General features: G+C 38.5%; 1 protein-coding gene across 1 annotated transcript; it reads left to right on the top strand.

The window, feature by feature from the left end:
• The first annotated feature begins 234 nt into the window (after positions 1 to 234).
• Positions 235 to 13414, top strand: tamalin (trafficking regulator and scaffold protein tamalin). The gene is made up of 8 exons (XM_052594618.1): positions 235 to 640; positions 4079 to 4131; positions 5035 to 5089; positions 8051 to 8153; positions 9912 to 10005; positions 10631 to 10697; positions 11764 to 11830; positions 12344 to 13414. Exons 1-8 carry the CDS (start codon positions 431 to 433, stop codon positions 12853 to 12855), a joined length of 1161 nt encoding a protein of 386 aa, XP_052450578.1. The 5' UTR covers positions 235 to 430; the 3' UTR covers positions 12856 to 13414.
• The last annotated feature ends 5827 nt before the right edge of the window (positions 13415 to 19241 follow it).

The raw sequence follows: 19241 nt of genomic DNA, 5'->3' as shown, positions 1-19241 counted from the left end.
TTGACCATGGCAGTCGAACACATACAACTATAGGCTTAGCGCTTTTGTATTTAAACCCTGATAATACTTCTAAATAATGCTACGTATGATCGTAAAAAAGTATATTTATAACTGCAAAACAGTTTCAGTTGTCTTCAACGTTGGTTCCTGCCAAAACATCGCTTCTGTGCATGACGACCAATCGCATAGCGCCAATTGTGTGGCCCCGCCCTCTTTTAAAGTATTTCCTTCACATGTGCGTTTCTAACGCGACGAGTCTGTCCGCAGATGCTGCTGCTGCTGAAACTGAGCTAGAGCTGGGGATTATTGTTTAAGTCAGAGTGCTGGCTGGTGGCGAGTGGGTGACTTTTCACCCACACTCAGTACTTTTCATCTCTCGCTCTTCTTTCTTTCATATACTGTTGCTTTCATATTGAGTGACACGCGGACTATGAAAAACATGACTTTCCGACGCGTAAAGAAGCTGAACTCAAACGAACCGGACAGCGGGTCCCTGTGTCATGACAGTGGGGAGATCTACTTTACGTCCTCCAAATCGGACAGCTGTGGGACTGTGGATCGTGGACCCTCAAACTCTGAGGTTTATAGTTATAAGACCCTCGCTTACTCTGGAGGGACTCTACCAAGGAACTTCAAAAAGGTTAGATTCATTTCATTTGAAGCCTGAGATTCATGACTGTGTTTACATATACCATGGCGAAATATTAATAAACATATTTAGTTATACACTTTCAGAACATGTGAGTATATTTATCTACTTTTGATTCCCTTCTATAGAAAAAAAATAATAATTAAGTCCATCCTAAGATGATTTACTGGTCTTAGTCAACCAATCCATGATCAAAAAGGTGTTTGGGATAGTATTAAATGCAATTTTCAGATAGTCAGGTTGGGAGACCATCTCAAAAAAAGATAAGACCAACAAACCATCTTAGACTGGTTTAGGCTGTTTTTAGAGCAATACTGGCAAATTATCACAATGGCAAGATGTTGAATGCACATACTCGTTTAGAAAATCCTGATCCTGAATAATCATATACTATCTTAAGACCAGCAACCATTAGTTTTTTTCTTCAGCAAGATTGAGCTGTAATTTCCTCAGCATGTTACAGAGTTAAAATTGAACTCGCACTTCATCACTCTAATATCAGCTACTGGAGTCAAAGCTTTAAAAGATGTATTACACTTTTACCTCCTTTATATCTGCCCTCTGTGCATCAACATCTTGAATATATTGTTTTGTGTTTCTGGTCTTAATTAAGCACAGAAATAACAGTCCTGTGATGAGTTTGCTTTGATTAGAACCAGCAGTTGCATGCAACACTCAAGTTTGATTAGTTTGAAGGCACACAAGCTGAGCTCTCTTATTAACTTTTATATGCCACCATTATTGGATGTAACTTTATTGTTATGTGTTTCTCAAACCTGGTCTTGGAGTAGCCTTGAACTGGATATTTTGGATGTTTCTTTTATTAACACACCTGATCCATATCATCAGCTCATTGTTTGATGCTCTGAACCAGGTATGAGACATTCCAAATGTGCAATAATCCAGGATTAACAACCACTGTTGCATGGTACTTGTTTAAGGTAGCTAGACTCAGTTAGGTAGTCAATTAGACGACGATGATGTTCCTGATTGAATGGCTCAAGCAGTTGTCTCACTTTGCTTGGCATGTAAGGAATTTCTTGACCTGCGCTTATTCACACCTGTCCATCAGTGTGCATCTGTGACCATCAGCATGTGACAGTTCCTCTGAAGAAGCTCATTTGACTGTATATGTGTGAGCAGTCATGCAGAAATTTAGAAGTGGCTACACTTGTTCATGTATGCATGACTCTGAATCATTATTTTCCATGCAACACAGGCGATAATTAATATCAAGCCACAAAAAGTAGAGATTGACCCATTTGTTACAAATTTTACTACTGTTCAGTGGTAAAATAATTAATTATATTAATTGTTTACATTTTCACAAGGTCAAAGGTTGTATGCTCAACTTTTTTTTTTTTTTTTCTTTTAAGTAGCAAGTTGGCAACCATTCATTATCAGAAGAGACATTTTTAACATTATAACATTAGGAACTTTATAAAAACATTTATTATAATTATATTAACAAATAATACATAGAAAAGGCATTTTCATATAAATTATAAAAACTTTTCTTTTTTAATTAACTTATGTACCTCTGAAAATGCTCTTTTGCTCTTAGTAATAGTAATAATAATAATTCTTTTATTTATTTATAGACATGGATAGTATAGACAGTGTAGTCTAAAGTTACTTCTAAGATTTTCCAAATCCAAAGAGAGGCATTAATATGCTGGTCAACTTTAAAATGTACTCCCCTTTGGCAAAAGCAGTGTCTCTTGGGTTTTGACCGTACAGATGTGAGCCTGCTTAGTTCTGGCCCTTGGGTTTAGACACACTGAAGTGTGTTTCATGGTCACTCATGGTGTAAATTGTTTCCTGTTGTCTTTGGACCACCCACACGCAGGAGTAACTAAACCACTCAAATGTGTCCCTGCTGAATCCTGGGCCTGCTCTTTTCCCGTCCACCTCCTGTGTGGCCAGCCTAGCTGTTTTATGGATCCTGACCAAGTGTCCAGGGCAGCAAAGCCCCCTCCAGATTGTCTATCTATAACTTTTGTGGTGCGAAACTGAATTTACTACAGTCAGTTCAGTTGCGTAATGAAATGGCTTTTGAAATTCAAATAGGACTGATATGATATCATTTCCCACCATTTCCCGGTAACTGTCTGGTGGCAATCAATACATCTAAAATCTAAGATGTGTTATGACTCTGATAGTCTTAAAGTGATAGCTCACCGAGAAATGACAATACTGTAATTTATTTACTCTTTACTCTTCTTCTATCTCCGTGTTTTGTTTTAGTGTGTTTTGTTTTAGTTTAATTTTAGTATTTAGTTTTAGTTTTTTTGTTTTGTTGTAGATTCAGTTTTCTGTATTCGTTTAATGTTGCATTGAAAGTCAATAAAATCCAATTTTTTTGTCACTTAGGGTGAGTAGGCTAAATGATGACACTTTTCATTTTTGGGTGGACTGTCCCTTTAAGACTATGTTGCTGTGTACAAATTGGTCTTTTAGATGGTGGGGAAAATATTACAATTATTTGAATTGGGGCAGAATGACTGCAATTTTTGCCATTTTAAGGTCAAACACAATGGCTCCATGACCGCTGGTTTATGCAAAACTACCCTGCAGCATTTAAATGTTGTATTTTAATTTGCAGAAATTAGTCATAAACAAAGCTTGCTGGCAGTGGAGTACTACACGGCAGGCTTTTGGATTGTAGGGCAGGGTAGGTTTATGAACAGCTCTCTGTATCTGGACTCCTACACTTTGCGTGAATGCCAGGCCACAACAGGGTATTGTGTGGCCAAGAACTTTGCTACCCCGTCCAACTGGCCCCGAGGGACCCTCTAGTTACATGGAAATAAATGAAGTCATTGAGGGAGACCCTACGACAATTCTCAAAGTGTATGAAAATAAAGAAAGGCAACGTTTTACTAGCTTTGGAGGGTTCGTGCACAAAGTGCACTTTGTGGGAAGCTGAAGTTGTTGGGGTTGAGGTACAGCCCGATTGAATGGGCGTCTGTAAGTGCGGGTGTAACGTGAATGAATTCTTATGTTTGGGTTGGATTTGCAATGTAATCAGCCAGATCATCAGTGCTGTTGTAGCACGACAGAACTTGTATTTCTCCATCCTGGCTGCATCTTAGATCTCCTTCTGGTAATTTCAGAGATAAGTATACCTAGTCTAGAGATAAAATAAGATCAGAATCCAAACCAGAGAAAACTGTGATAGAAAATGTTAAGTGAAACCGGCAGGCAGACGTGCATTTCAGGTTATATCTGCAATGTCGTCCAAGCTGTTAAAAATCATGAAATGAAAACGTTGCACAGCTTACAACTCAGACTTTGGGAAAAGACCTGTTGATCAGGAGGGGATTTCTAAGTGCACAAGAGCAGATATTCCAAAGGTCTCAGACACTCATTTTCTTCTTCTTCTCTTGTTGTCTTTCTATTTTCCCTTCATCTCTCTCAATCAAACAGAATGGTGGGCTGCAAAAGTGGAAGCCCCTTTCACACACTCCAGAACCACAAAGGTAAGATTGCCACCACTTGTTCTCCGCCTACACTGATTTGATTGGTGTTTGAATGCGTCATTGTTACTTCCTTAAAAAACACATCTATTTATTGTGACAGTTATGAAAACGTCAGACCCTAGTCATTCACGCTTTTTCCAAGGTGTCATGGAATAAAAATATCCACCCTTAAACAACCACAATTATAGATTTATATAGAATGGCCTTTTTGGAGGACCGAATGATTGCAGTGAGGCCTGAATGAGTCTGTGAATAAAAAGGGAGCTCGATTAGGATCGGCCAGATGGTCAGATGCGATCTTTCTTTCTTCACTGTATGCATCTTTTTATTCTTAATCGTATGCATAATTCATGATTGCTTAATGATGTGTGAGTGCTTTCAGAAACACAGGACTCTTGTCATGTCATGGTATTCATAATGGACATGTTTGAATCCTGAGATTGCTCCATTGACTACTGTAGACAACTAGTACTGTAATCCCAACAGAAGTCATCTCCAGTTCAAAATGCACCTATGTGATAGTCATTCATGCCCTGAGGCTGATGTAATTGAGAACTGTAAAAACACAGACTGTATAACTGTATGAAACCGAAAGTTCACTGAAAATATAGTTTGAAAATGAGCTGTTCTGATCTCAGAATCTTTTTTTTTTGTTTGTTTTTTTTTTTGTCCTTTTTTTGAAACCTTTTCCATTACGCCACACAGGCGTATCCTCCAAACAGCAGTATCATGCGGTTGATTATGCGTTTCCTCTGTGTCTTTCATCATCCATGTTCCTGTAAGCTTTGAACATCAGTCAAGGTCATAGATTGAGACCAAACCATTCAGAACGACACTTTACTAAGACGTCTCTGTGCAGAAGCATATTAACAGAATCCCTTCTATTTTGGTTTTTCCTTTCAGGAAAACGGTGATCCTGATGAAGAAAGAGGAGGAGGCCTTTGGCTTTGAGATCCAGGTAAGAGGGATTTAAAACTCTGAGTTCATTCAAGGTTTTCGAAGTGGTGGTAACTAATGTAAAATCTTTCTAAGGTGGCCTGTACGTGTGGGTGGGCCGCTCGTAATTAAATCCAAGTAAGACTTTGGATGAAGGATCCAGTCATGGTTAAATCGCTGTTATGTTTAGTCAATGACACCAGTGTTTATTTGACCTAATTTTGACAGAATCTATTATTAGCTACGATTTATCCATGTGTAATCCAGTTGTAGTTGTGACCGAATCAAAAATCCCTCTTAGTATGAGAACCTGCTCGTTTTCTCTGTAGTTTGTTGTTCACGGTGTACACTTTATCAAAGTCTGGTTCCTCAATGTGGAACCGATTATGAACTCTGCATTTGTAATTATTTATCCCTGTTCAAAGCAGTATTTCATTTGTTTTGACACATGTTCCAGATAGCTAGTTTATATTTAGTAATGTATAATAGTTCAGATGCAGGATGGAGACCCCTCCTTTCCTGCCTTGTCCTCTAGTACAGGACATAACATCAAGTTTCTGTCGCATGAGAGGCAACATATCAAGAAACAAATAGTTTTCTAGGATGGCGTGCTGTAGACAACATTGTTTTCAGAGTCTCTTAGCAGCGGGGATACGGTTGGCCGTATCTACTATGTAAATATGTCTGTACTTTGCATCTCCTGAGGCGCTCCGTGTCTGAGAAGCGGTTAGAGTGTGGGAAGAGGAAGGAAGATGATTCCAAACTATGTTTTACAAATATTCACGTTTCAGAGATGTTTGTAAATTTGTTTGCTCTTTGAGTGTTTATTGGGAGCTCAGGCCATTGAATAATGCAATGGGTATTTAACACTATAGAGGTTTTTCTTAAAAGGACAGTCAACTCGAAAAAGTGTTTAAACATTTTCTCACCCTCATAATACTTGAAACCATATGACTTTCTCTTTTTAGTTGAATTTAAAGAGAATGTCAGAGCTGCTATTTTCCATACAATGAAAGTGAACGGCGACTCGCTGTCAAGCAAGATTTTTAATTAAATATCCACTGAAATTGCTGTATGTTCCCCACATAAAAAAATTGACTGAAGGAATAGCTTTAGAAGGTTTACAATACAGCACACAAGAAATATTAACTGCTTTTTGGTGCTTTTTTTTTGGCAGCTGACAGCCCCAGTCCCTATTCACTTTCATTGTAATGTTAAAGAGCAGCGTGATCGTTCTTTGAAACATCTCTTTTTGCGCTCTACTGAATGATGTCAGTCATTGAGGTTTGTAACAACAAAAGGGGGTAGATGATGAGTAATTTTTGAGTAAACGATTCCATTAAGACCACATTTATGAAGAGTCATCCAAAGTTTCGTCAGATTCACCTTTTCTATTTGACAGAATGAGGTTTAACAGTATCCTCGGCTCACGAAGCTGTTAACCTCAACAACGGCTTTGGGTTTCTGTATGGGAAGTGAGCAGCACCATCAGCCACACTCAAAGCTATTGAAATAAGATGTTCCTACACGTTACACTCAAGAAATTGTCATTCATTGTGAAAGTGAACATCGTGAGAGCATCTTGGAGCCACAGCATGTTTCTGTGGTGACTGATGAAAACATGGTGCGCCATAGCAAACATTTAAGCTCCACGCACGTCAGGAAACTAACAGCAAAGTCAGATGCTCATTTGAATCTGCACACATCCATGAACCAACGTACCACTGATAAGGCACCAGCATGCAAATGGCTTTAGTATATCATCAGCATGTGCGTTTCGACATGAGCTACTGATTACATTTAGAATGGAAACCGAAGCTGATGTTTTGCATTTTGACTGTCTCACGAAGTCTCTTCCTGTTCTGTTTTAAACTTCTCTTGCTGTGTAGAAGTGCACGGTGTTTTTAACTTGTAGAATTTACTGTCTGAAATCTCTTAAACCACTATGATTAGTTCTAGCTTCTTTATATCCGTAGCAGTTTACACAGAAGTCCATTTGCTAGTCTTTCAGCTGACTTGAGTTGTTTTATTGTGAAGTGGAGAAACTGCACAGGATTTTACTGACGTGATTAGCTTTTATTGCTACTATGAAAATTACTTTTCATTTACCTAATTGACTATTTAAATGTAATATTATCCACCCATATTGCAAACTGCTTGTATAGAGTAGCTGATATTTTGTATTAATCTTCACTGTATTATATAACCCATCATCCATGATTCAGTCCTATAATGTAATCTATTATATTATCTATCCATTTTGCAAACCGCTTGTCCCGTGTAGAGTTACTGATACTGTATGATATTATCCATCCATCCATCCAGCTTGTATAAAATAATACATTAAATGTAATCTGCTTCTGACAAACATAATATTTTGGCTAAATTGAATAACTGAATATTGTTTTTATTTGAAAACCGCCACATTACAGAAGTCAAATTGGTTTTGACGCCAAGTAAACTGGCTGTAGCTGTTGCTAGCGCTCCGAAATGGTGCGAAAATGTAAACTGCTTAATGGCCACACATTTTTGCGTGCCTCATCCAGATGGCTTTGTGTGGTTTAGTGGTGATGAACTGCATTTACAGTTCAAACGTCGAAACGACAACAAAAATGGCCCAGTTTCGGTGTGGCTTGTTTATCAAGGATGTTTGCATGCGAGTAAACCACCTGGAGCCATCCCTCACGTTCAGCATCCTTTAAGCCATTGAGTCTGTAAGTCAGTCTTTGTGAAGTCAACATTCTAGTCATTGAGCACATTATGGTGTTAATCCACTGTGGAAACACTTTTAGACCCAATTTAGCAATGCTGCGTCGAACAATAAGCCACAGCTTACAAGAAAATGGCACACCTTGCGAGCGTATGACTCATTTTGTTTACTTTAGTATAATCTGGTGACAGATCTATAAATAATGTAACCCTTGCAGACGAGACATCTTTGTTTACAGTCCGTTTTTTTTTTTTTTTTATTGTTTGTCTACAGACATATGGGCTGCATCACCAGAGTGAGAACTCAGTGGAGATGTGCACCTTTATTTGCAAAGTCCACGAAGACAGTGCTGCACAACTTGCAGGCCTTAAAGTCGGTAAGTTTGCTCACATTAACACCACCCTTTATGTTTGCTCAGTAATTCCGGCATTTGACACAGAGGCTAGAATATTCAGAGTGGTCCTTAGGGTCACAGGGAGTGTGTTACTGCATTTTAAAACCTAAAGATCAGTTTCCTTCATCTAGCTCTTGAATATCATGTTTTGTATTAAAATGAGTCTGTGTGAATAGGAGTAATATTTTAGAAGGCTTGCTTTCTCACTTGGATATCTCATCAATCTGTCAACACAATGAAAGTTGAGTGGCAGCCCTGCTGTTTAAGCAAGAGCAAATATCACAGAGCAGCACCCACGTAGACTGTACATGGATTTTTACTCTTTCAAACTGTAAAACCGGATACTGCCAAGTCACACTGTGGCTTTTTTTTTGTGGGCTGCATATTTATACACAGTGGGGGGTTTTTTCTGAACATTGTTTCCTTTTTGTTTTAGCAAATTCTTGCTGTACTTGAGACAATTATTTTACTTGGTATAAATGAAAAGGAGCTGTTACATTAAGATTTAAAAATCTAGAAGATAATTTTGAGCCACGGGTTCCCTTGTGAATATCTAAAAAAAAGTAATAATAATAATTTGTTTTGAAAGAAGTTGCTTATGCTCACCAAGGCTGCATTTATTTGATCAAAATACAGTAAAATAACATTTTAAAATAACTATTTTCTGTTTTAGAATCTAACAGTTTGTTCTCTTTAATTTTGACAATTGTTGTTCATTTTAATACTTTGCTCAAAATTTTATTATTATTTTCTTTCAAAAACAAAACTTACTGACCACAAATTTTGAATTAGCATTTTCTACTAGTTTTTGTCCTTTAGAAACTTGTAGAACAAATGCTTTCCTAAAAATGCATCTGTCATTGTCATATAATGCCCTATTCAGGCTTCTATGAATTCTTACCACTTGGCATATATTTTTTTATATGCAGAATCTGCATTCTTTTCTACAATTTCAAAAAGAATAGACAGTCCTGCATCTAAAATACCAGTTTCTCTGTTCTGAGATCAGTTGATCTTCTCCAAAGTCTAGAATATAACAACTACAGCTCCTAGATAAACTGATGTCAGATCAGCGGTAAAGAGGAACTCCTACTCGGAGTTGGTTTCGCTTCCTGCATTCCCTGCATGCTTTGCGCTATTGTCGTCTTTGGCCTATCTCTCAAAAACACATGACCTCATCGTTCTTAGACAAGAAAACCCAAATCTCTCCAAGGAGAAAAGGAATTTTCATTACATATTGATGTGCGCAGTCCAGCCCCTCTACAGCAGAAGTGTCCCAAAACACTTTAGTGAAATGTCTTCCCAAAATCCTCCAAGTTGAGTCTTATAATGGAGAGAAAAAGTTGTTCCATCACTTTTCATGTTCATTCATGGTTAAACCTGTATAACATGTCTTCAGTGGAACATAAACGGAGATGTTTAGCAGAATGTTCACGCTGCTCTTTTCTGTATGGTGAAAGTGGATAGTGGATGCCAAGCTCAAAAAAGGTCCAAGCAAAGCACCATAAAAGTAGTCAATGCAGTTAGTGCATCATATTTCAAATGTTCAGAAGCTGTTTAAAAGGTTTCTGTGACGAACAGAATGAAATTGAATGTGATCACTGAAAAAGTTTCCTTTTGTGCTCCTTGGAAGAAAATGGGTCCGGTTTCAAAATACAGTAAATGACACAAAATGTTGCTTATACAATTTCCAGTCAGATCTATTCTCAGTTTAACACTCTCTTTTTCTTGGATTTGTAGGAGACACGATTGCCAGCGTGAATGACACTTCTGTGGAAGGCTTTCGTCATAAAGAAATCGTCCAGCTCATTAAATCATCAGGCAACAGCATTAGGTATGTAGATACTTGCTGTTCTACCATGTCTGGTTTTCTAAATAAGCCAAAATGTCACTCTTTCCTCAAAGTAGAATATAAGCTTTAAAAGTTAAAATTAAAACTAAATTGTTCCAAGTGTACATGTGGTCTTTTTTTTTGATTAGCTTGATAAATTAGATCTGCTATCACTTGATTGGAACCACACTCTCCTTCCCCCTTTTATTTCCTGTTTAATAAAAGATAAAAGGCCAGTGAAAATGAACCTCCATTTATAAAGTGTTGAGACTGGTGATGTGAACCACATGAATGCAAAGAAGTTCATGCCTTCCCTCCCCACGGCTTTTAACCCAGTAATTTCCACTTTTAAGCGTGGGGTTATGCTGTAAATGAGAAAGTTTACGGCAGCCCATTAAAAAGAGGTTCCCACTTCATATCCAGATCACCAATGACGGTCCTGAAATGATATACATTTGGGGGAAGGGGAGTTTTAGATTACCACTAAGCTCCTATTCAGACACATTGTGGTCTTAAGTCTGTTTTAAAGAGCTCTTTGACTTTGTTAAATTGCTGTGTTTAATAGATTGAGGCTTTGAATTGTAATACCGCACAATATGAAGTGACTTTGTTTTGTTCCTGTGTCTAGGCTAGAAACCGTCTATAGTGACTCGATACGAAAAGCAGAATTGGAAGCCCGACTGCAGTATCTAAAGGTAAATCTCTCGGACTACATGTACACAACATGCTTGAATCAAGCATACGGAAACGTTTACAAGCCTTGTAATGTTAGCCCAGCTGGAACATGAGCACTAGCGCCGAACACGACTGTTTCCTCTCACAAACCCACCTGTTCCAGTGACAGGCCAGTCTTAATCCTCACATACCACATACAGCTGACATAGCGCCGTCCGAAACGAAGCAAGGCACATTTTTACCTTCCTTGTGACATTCTCATATGTGAAAGAAGATGCCTAGGCCATAAAGTTAAAAGTTTCGTTTTGGTTGTCACTTCTGTGGTATTTGAGAGATACGTTTTGGCACAAAGGCTTAATGCATATTACTTATCCAAAATTCTGTTTTTATATAGTTACAGTAGGAAATTTACAAAATGTCTTCGTGAAACATAACGAATATATTGGCATAAAAGAAAAATGTATCATTTTAACCCATACGGTGCATTGTTGGCTATTGCTACAAATATATCGTTTGTATATAATTAAATAACAACACTGCTAAATTAAATTTTTTGCAAACCTTAAAATTAATATCCTTATAATGCTGTGATGCCTAAACTTCATTGTAGAATTTAAAACGATATATTTTAGTTTGTTTTAGTTTTCATTTTAGACGAAATGGTATAAAATGTTAATGCTGTCAATTTAGCTGTTGTCCGCCATAACATAAAAATAATCTGCTTTTTGCTATCGGTTTATTGTAAAATAGGTGCATCCCTTTTTATTGTGCGATTCAGTAAAATGGATAAAAACAGAAGATACCAGAATAGATACAAAAATTGTTTATTAGTATCCTGACCAAGCAACTTTTTGTTCTTTTCATCATACTAGGTTGATTTAAGTTGATAATAAATTTACCCACACAACAAAGGACACTGCAATGAGTTTGATAGGAGAAGTGGCAATAGAGAACTTGAGAACTGTCTGACCTCCCTGACCACACACTTCCCTCTTCTCTATGATGATGATGATGGGAAAAAGTAAATGAACAGATGAGTAGAATGACACGTGAAATGAGTCTTACTGTGTCTTTTTGTCTCTCCAGCAAACCTTGCATGAGAAATGGGATGAATATAGATCTCTAATGGTGCAGGAGCAGCGGCTTGTGCATGGTGAGTTTTTAGCACATGATAGCCATCTTTACTACACCAGGCCTTTGAATGAGCTTGTTTCAGGAACGTTTAAAAGTTGGCAGCCTGACAGTTGCACACTTCTGCATGTATTTTTATCACACAAAACACTTCCTGTTTGCAAAAAGTTGTGATAGACGAATTCAAGAGTGGTAAATGAAGAAAAGAATATGTGACCTTGGACTGTAAGGGACTGTAAGTTGTAAGGGCCATCTGAAAGCTGAATAAATAAGCTTTCCATTGATGTATTGTTTGCTAGGAAAGGACATTATTTGGCCAAGATATATAGCCAAACTAGTTGAAAATCTGAGAGTGCAAAAAATATAAATATTGAGAAAAATTACATTATATTAACATAGGAAATTGACAAAATATCTTCATGGAGAATGATCTTTACTTAATATCCTAATGATTTTTGGTGTAAAAAAATGGGGAGTAATTTTCCTTTAAAACCTTTCCAGAGGTTAATTTGGCGATCTGTTTTCAATCCCACAGGCATCGTCATGAGTGATGTGGCTGTGTACGAGTCTCTGGAGTCAGCCGGTTTATACGGGAGTCTGGGAGCTCCAAGCCCCGCGGCCATGCGTGCATTATGTGGCACCGGGAGCACAAGTAGCAGCGTCAGCCATCTAAGTGCCGCCACAACTGAGGACGACCCACTCTACCAAACCTGCATCTTCCAAGGGGAGTGTTCCAACAACGCCAGCAACGACGAGCTCGACTCAAACCAAGAGAAGACTCAAAACAGCCGTCCACGCCTCATCCGACCCGCCAGCGAGCTCTTCGCTACTGCCAAGACCACCTTGACCCGCAGCGCCAGCACACGCAGTTACATGAGGGCCCCGCCGTCGTCATCCTCGGTGCCTAACGGAGAGAAACAGCAGTGCGGAGGGTTCAGCACACTGCAGCGCAAGCCCAAACCCAAACAGAAGAGCTTTAGGCGGAGTCTGTTGAAATTCATTCCCGGACTAAACCGACCCCTGGAAGAGGAGGAAAGCAAACTGTGAGAAACAAAAGCGAACTGAGAATTCAAAGACTCCCTGTTTAAAAGGAGCAAAAAGGATACTGAAGACCAAAAGCGGATGCCAAGATAAACCAAAGAATCCAGTGATGATAAAACAGTGTTTTCATCTTGTTTTCTGAGAAAAATTAAAAGCCTGTTTGGTCAAGTTGGTAATAAATTAAAGTGTGCCAAAAGAATCTGAATACAAATCATTAGCTAAAGATTGGTTGGGCGACTTTAAATATTAGTTTTAGACTTTAAATATTAGTTTTAGACTTGAAGTATTCAGATTCATCTAAAATGCTGAGAAGTAGATGTGGATTTCTGTTGGTTGCTGGAATATTGTTGAAAATTCCATAAAAAATAATATAACCATTAACCAGATCCAAAAATGTGGATTAATCACTTTGTCAACTCGTTTAACTAGTTTATTAAACTCTGTCTAACTTTATGTCCTGGTGCACATTTTGCACCTAAATCAGGAAGCAAATGTTTGTACATATTTTGTTAATGTTTAAGTTATTTATTTAATGTTTATTTTCTGTGATCGTTTTTTTTTTCTATTCATTTTTGTAATTTTGTTAATTGAAGATGTACAAAATGAAGGATTATTTTTATTATTATTTGATAATATTTGAAGGTCATATCTGAAAATACTTTGGTCCTGAAGGATATTTAATAAGTACCTTTTTGGCATGCATGTGTAAATAACTTTTTTTTTTTTTTTTTTTTTTGGATGAAAATGTCGATTGAAAATAAAAGGATGGTATTTTCCCCCTCATAATTCCTCTTTTTTTTATTTTATTTTTTTTATATGCTGAATACATACACTCATACATTAGGGTTATTTTCCCTAAAGTCCACTTCAGACTAAACTCCCTGCCATTTGAGCACAAGTGCTTTTATTGTGCAGATGTCTTTTGATTTCTTTCCAAAATATTTGTCTTTGCACTTATGATACCGGCAGCTCATACAAAAGACTACACCCTAATGTGCTTTCCTAACCTCAAAAACAACATGGTCCTATGGGGCAGAGACTGTGTGTATTGTAGTAAGAAGGGACTGGTTGTATTCTTCTAATGCTGGACTCTGAGAGACCTTCAGTGATGTCAAACCAATTCATTGTAGGGAATGTGCGGATTGCTGTTAGGAATATGCATCGGAATGTGCATTTAAAGAGTGACCCCAGGATTCCAGGCCACAAGCTTCGATTCTCTTCCTTTAGGTCAGAGCTGAACCCTTGCCCTCTGCCTGCACACACAAACACATTCCCCCATGGTGCTTTGACAAGACACGAACCGCATCATCACCCCAGTGTACAGCCTGACCTTCTAGGTCACTAAGTACTCCCCCCTCTATTTTCTCTTGCTCTCTCTACGTCGTTTCCCTTTTGTCTGCCTTCACAGCCGGTGCCCGTTACGTCAGAAACTCTTTGGATGGTCGCTGGCGTCAGTACTGCATAGTTCCCTGTGTCTTGATTAGCTATTGTTTTGTCTTCGGTTACAGAGACGGGTGTGTGTGTAACTTGTCAGCTGAAGACATAATTGGGTTTTGTAGCAGTTTTCGAAGGCTGAAGTCGTTTCATGCCATGACGATAGTTTGAAAAGAAAGAAGTCTGAATGCATAATTAGTTAGGAGACAAGAGGACCCAAAGAAAAAAACATGAATGGGCCTTTTAATGCTTGGGAAAAACAATGGGCCAACAGTGGAGTTAGTGCAATTAGCATGGCAGGAGAGATGGGAGCTTGGTAGAGATGGGGCACTCAAGTTTGTTAATATGCATATTTATATTCTATTAATGATGTTTGCTAAAGTAAGCATTACTACCCTTACCAAAATTAACCATGGTTTTATTATAATAGAAGTGTAGTGACCATGTTTTTTTGGTGTATTACCATTTGTATTGTCAGTTTTACCACAAATACCATAGTTCATCTACGGTTAGTGTAGCAAAAACATGGTTAATTTGTGGTTGCCATAGTTTAACTAAGGCAGCCATGGTTTCTTGGTTTTATTTGTAGGAAAACCATGGTTAATTTTCGTAAGGGTATAATTATTGCTCTTGAGGTGCAGTCAGTGTTGGGGCAAGTTACTTTTAAAAGTAATGTATTACAATATTGTGTTAATCCCAAAAAAAATAAAAGTAACAAATTATGTTAATGAGTTACTTTATATGGAAAGTAATGCGTTAGGTTACTTTTGAGTTACTTTAGCACTCTGATCACATAACTCACGTTACTTGTAATGCGTTACCCCAACACTGGGTTCAGTCACATTTACTGTTGTTTGGCAAAATTTCACAGGTGATTGGGAGTTTTGTGTGAAGGTGAAAATGTTATAGACCTGTTTTACCCTGTGAAATTTTTGCAGTTGAGCTCATGTGTAAGTTTACTGTGGTTTGAGCTACACTACACTAAACTTAGCATGCAATTACTTGATTGATTTCTAAAAAGGACTGATACTTCAAATGCATGGAGTATTTGCATCAAAGAAGCAACTTTAAGCATTTCTGTTAGCCAGAATATCAATGTCAAAGACTTGAGAGCTGACTCCTTTTCTTGGCCCACTAAGCAACCGCTCAACAAAAGCAAAAGGACATGCTGAAAACCATTTATAGCACTTTAACAACCACATTATTTTGCAATGCTGAACCAACCACCCACAATCTAGCATATCATGATGATATGTTTCCATCCACACAGGGCCAGCGCCACAGGGGGAGTCGCCCCCTCACCCAAGATGAGGGTGAAGTAGATTTTAATTATAAAATATAATGGTTTATTTAAAAATATATAGTTGCCAAATGCATAGGTTTTCTAGCATTAATATGATGCTACTATAGCAAGGATAGGCAACGTCGGTCCTGGAGTTCTGCTGTCCTTAAGAGTTTAGCTCCAACCCTAATCAAACACAGACCAATTCAGGTCTTCAGAATTACTAGGGCTACAGGCAGGTGAATGTTTTTTGTTTATTTGTTTGTTTTTTCAAGGTTCGAGCTACACTCTGCAGGACATCGGCACTCCAGGACCGACGTTGCCTATCCATGTACTACTTTACACTGGACAAATACGTGAATGGACAGCAAACGGTTTTCAGTTTTTGTTGTTGTTTGTTTGTTTGTTTTTTTACACTTTTACTTAGTACTATGTCATTACCCTTCGTCCCCTCAGCCGTCCCCTCGTCAGTTCTGCGCATGCGCAGGTGTTCTGCATCCACCACCTATTTTTAAGAAGCTGAATGGAAACACCAAGATGCGCATAAAAAACGTATGTGCTTAACTGACTATAGGTTAAATTTCTTATCCAAAAAAGAAACATGCATGAACTGGAAAAACTTTTACCGAATGCATTTTGCTCATCAAAAAAGACGTGATTTTGTGATGGGACAGCATAGGCCTACCTGGACCATGACCTGGACCAACTAACGGTCAGATCTCATTGCACACCATCTGAAATGATAGTTTTGTCATTCTAAAATGCTTGAGCAAATTAGCACACGGTATCGCTCAAACAGCAGACTCCGAAAATAAGATGCGTGGCCGCGTTTCGTCTGTATTTTATTGCATTCAAAATTATTATAAACCGGTAGCCTACAGTGCCTTCTCCTGCTGAAGCAAATAATTTTCTTCACAATATTTCGCTTAAGTTAATTGGGAAGTGACGATTTTGTTCTCTTCAACTTTATAGATGGAAATAGTGCCATTATGCGCATAAGTTTAATTCGTAACTTTGGATGGAAATATAAATGGGTTTTGCGTGTTATTGTAGGCTATCGGGCGTACGCACGTATTTGCGAAAAATTTGTGAGCGAACGTTTTTAGAATTCTAATTCGGGTTTAAAACACATTTAGAAATGAACTTAATTTAACGTGAGCGAAAACAAGCCTGAGAGTGGCCGACGGAGTTGTGCGGAAAGCCCTTAAAGGGGGCGTGAAGTTTTTTACACTGTTAAAGAGTTGGATTCCCATGCTAAACATGGACAAAGTTTCAAAAATTAAGTTGTACGTTTGAAGGAGTATTTCTGTTCCAAAAATACTCCTTCCGGTTTGTCACAAGTTTCGGAAAGTTTTTTTCGAGTATGGCTCTGTGTGACGTTAGATGGAGCGGAATTTCCTTATATGGGTCTTAAGGGCACTTCTCCCGGAAGAGCGCGCTCTCCCGTATAGCAGAGCAGAGAGAGGCCGTGCACAGACAATCACTGATCAGAGCGAGAGCATCGCGAAATGTCACAAAAGAAGTGTGGTTTTGGTTGCCAGGGCAAGACAACCCTGCACAGATTACCAAAGAAAAAACAGCATTACGGGACCAGTGGATGGAGTTTATTTTACAGAGCATCAACGTAGTTCTGCAAGTGTTTGTGTTTGTTCCCTGCATTTCGAAAATGCTTGTTTTACAAACAAGGCCCAGTTTGACGACGGATTTGCGTATCGTTTATTTCTTAAGGATAATGCAGTCCCAACGAAAAAGGGTCACGATCGTGTGTTGGAACCGCAGGCGGTGAGTAAAACTGCTTAAAATATCTATGCCTCCTTGTAAGTGGGTCCACCTCCCATCGGAGACCCGGGTTCGAGCCCCGCTCGGAGCGAGTCGTTGCTGCTGCTGCTCTCGTTCAGTTTCAGCCTCTGGATCTGATTCTGGATCATAAATAAACGGCTGAATCTGACTGTTAGCCATGGTTTGTTTTGGACGATGGTTTTTCCCTCACGGTAATATCACAGTTTCCACATGCTCTCAACGCAAAAGCCTACTGGCGCTCGTGATTCTTTAGCTCCGCCCACACGTAACGCCTCCAGACGGTCGTGTTTTTCCGGGAAAAATCGGTACAGACTATCTTTCTCTTATGAATATAATAAAACTAAAGACTTTTTGGAGTTATGAAGGATGCAGTACTACTCTATAGGTACTCCAGATTAACAGGATATTGAGTGAAAACGAGCATTTCACCCCCCCTTTAAGGAGATGTTTGGGCGTGTTCTATGCAAAATCCTATACCTGCAGGCACGCGCCCCCTCATTTAGAGCTCACCATCAACATTGGACGATCGAGGGCATGAGCAAATGTGTGTGCGTAGGCACCTGTTGTGATTCCGGTGGAAATTGTGCACGAAAACAAAAGTCTGTGCACATATGCATATTATATGTCATTAATAAATGAGGCCACATGTCTGCAGAAAATCTATTTTACACTGCAGAGCAGTTTGCAGAGTTTGTGGTTGCTAAAACGGAGTCAGTATACAGTGCCAAACGTCATCTTGGCTTAGGCCTGCACCGACAGCAATGACAACATATATTTGACTTAACAAGGACAGTGTTTTGGAGAAAATCAGCTCTGTTCATGCACAAGACTTTTGTCCCCAGACTTTACAACTGACATGCAAAACTCGAGAGACTGCGCCAATGCTATATTCCTGTTTTCTGAGCTCTGACTGCATCCCTAATTCTGTGTTTCCAAGCCTCACACAAAACAGTTTCTGTGCTTGTTTTTCATAAGAGTTTGTTATATAATAACTTGAGGAAGAAGAAGAGGCTGAAATGAGTCGAGCTTCCTCTATGCATTATATTATTCTGGTGAAACTAAATTACATTTTATGTCACTGGGGTATTAATAGTTTCGGTGCATGTTGCTAAGGAAGTTGAATGGATTGAGGTATGTGGCATCTTGGCATGATCACAGAGTGTTAGCATGGTTGTGAGAGAGTGCAGATTTAAGTCACATGTGTAGACAGGATGTGGTAGAGAGATCGGGCAGGAAATGCATCACAATGCAATGCTGTCTGGTGAAAAGAAAGACTGTACAACTCTTTCCAGAGAAAGAAAAGTTTTTGTGTAATCTTTTAGTCCCATTTGAAGGGGATTCACCGGACATTATTTACATGTTTCGAGATTGAAATCAAAGTAAAATCCCTGTTCCATCTGAAAAGTTCCCTGAATGAAACTATAAATGTTAATGCATCACTCAATTCTTTTTCTTTTTCTACAACAATAATTACCAACAATACCATTGGAATTTCTTTTAACCTTAACCTAAGATGATCCTTTAGTTGGATCTTTTGCTTTTAAATCTATAGTGGAATGCAATATAATTTAATGCAGTTTAATAAATGATTTTACAATACAAACAAAACATATGGGGGGCCGGTTTGAGAAAAAGGCAAGTGTCACTTTCGTTACATTTTATGTAAAAATGTATTGTTATTATACTAAACAATGCATTATCAGTCTGAAAAAGTGAGCGTGTGTTTGTCTGTGAAACGCATTGAGCTTATTAATCTCTAAAGGAAATGATGTTGAAGGTCTCTAACATGCTTGACAGATTTAGAAACAACATAAAGTGCTTTCCTAACCACTATCCAAGTTCTGAACCGACTCACTATTTCCATTCACACACACTG

This window comes from Carassius gibelio, chromosome B23, assembly GCF_023724105.1.
Source record: "Carassius gibelio isolate Cgi1373 ecotype wild population from Czech Republic chromosome B23, carGib1.2-hapl.c, whole genome shotgun sequence".
In the NCBI taxonomy this organism is placed as follows: domain Eukaryota; kingdom Metazoa; phylum Chordata; class Actinopteri; order Cypriniformes; family Cyprinidae; genus Carassius; species Carassius gibelio.
This window is presented reverse-complemented; position numbering and strand designations above follow the sequence as displayed.

Coding starts and splice junctions, on each gene's coding strand:
- tamalin (XM_052594618.1), top strand. CDS start 431: ATGAAAAACATGACTTTCCGACGCGTAAAGAAGCTGAACTCAAACGAA. Junction 5,090..8,050: donor CCTTTGGCTTTGAGATCCAG/GTAAGAGGGATT, acceptor GTTTGTCTACAG/ACATATGGGCTGCATCACCA. Junction 11,831..12,343: donor GGAGCAGCGGCTTGTGCATG/GTGAGTTTTTAG, acceptor TCAATCCCACAG/GCATCGTCATGAGTGATGTG.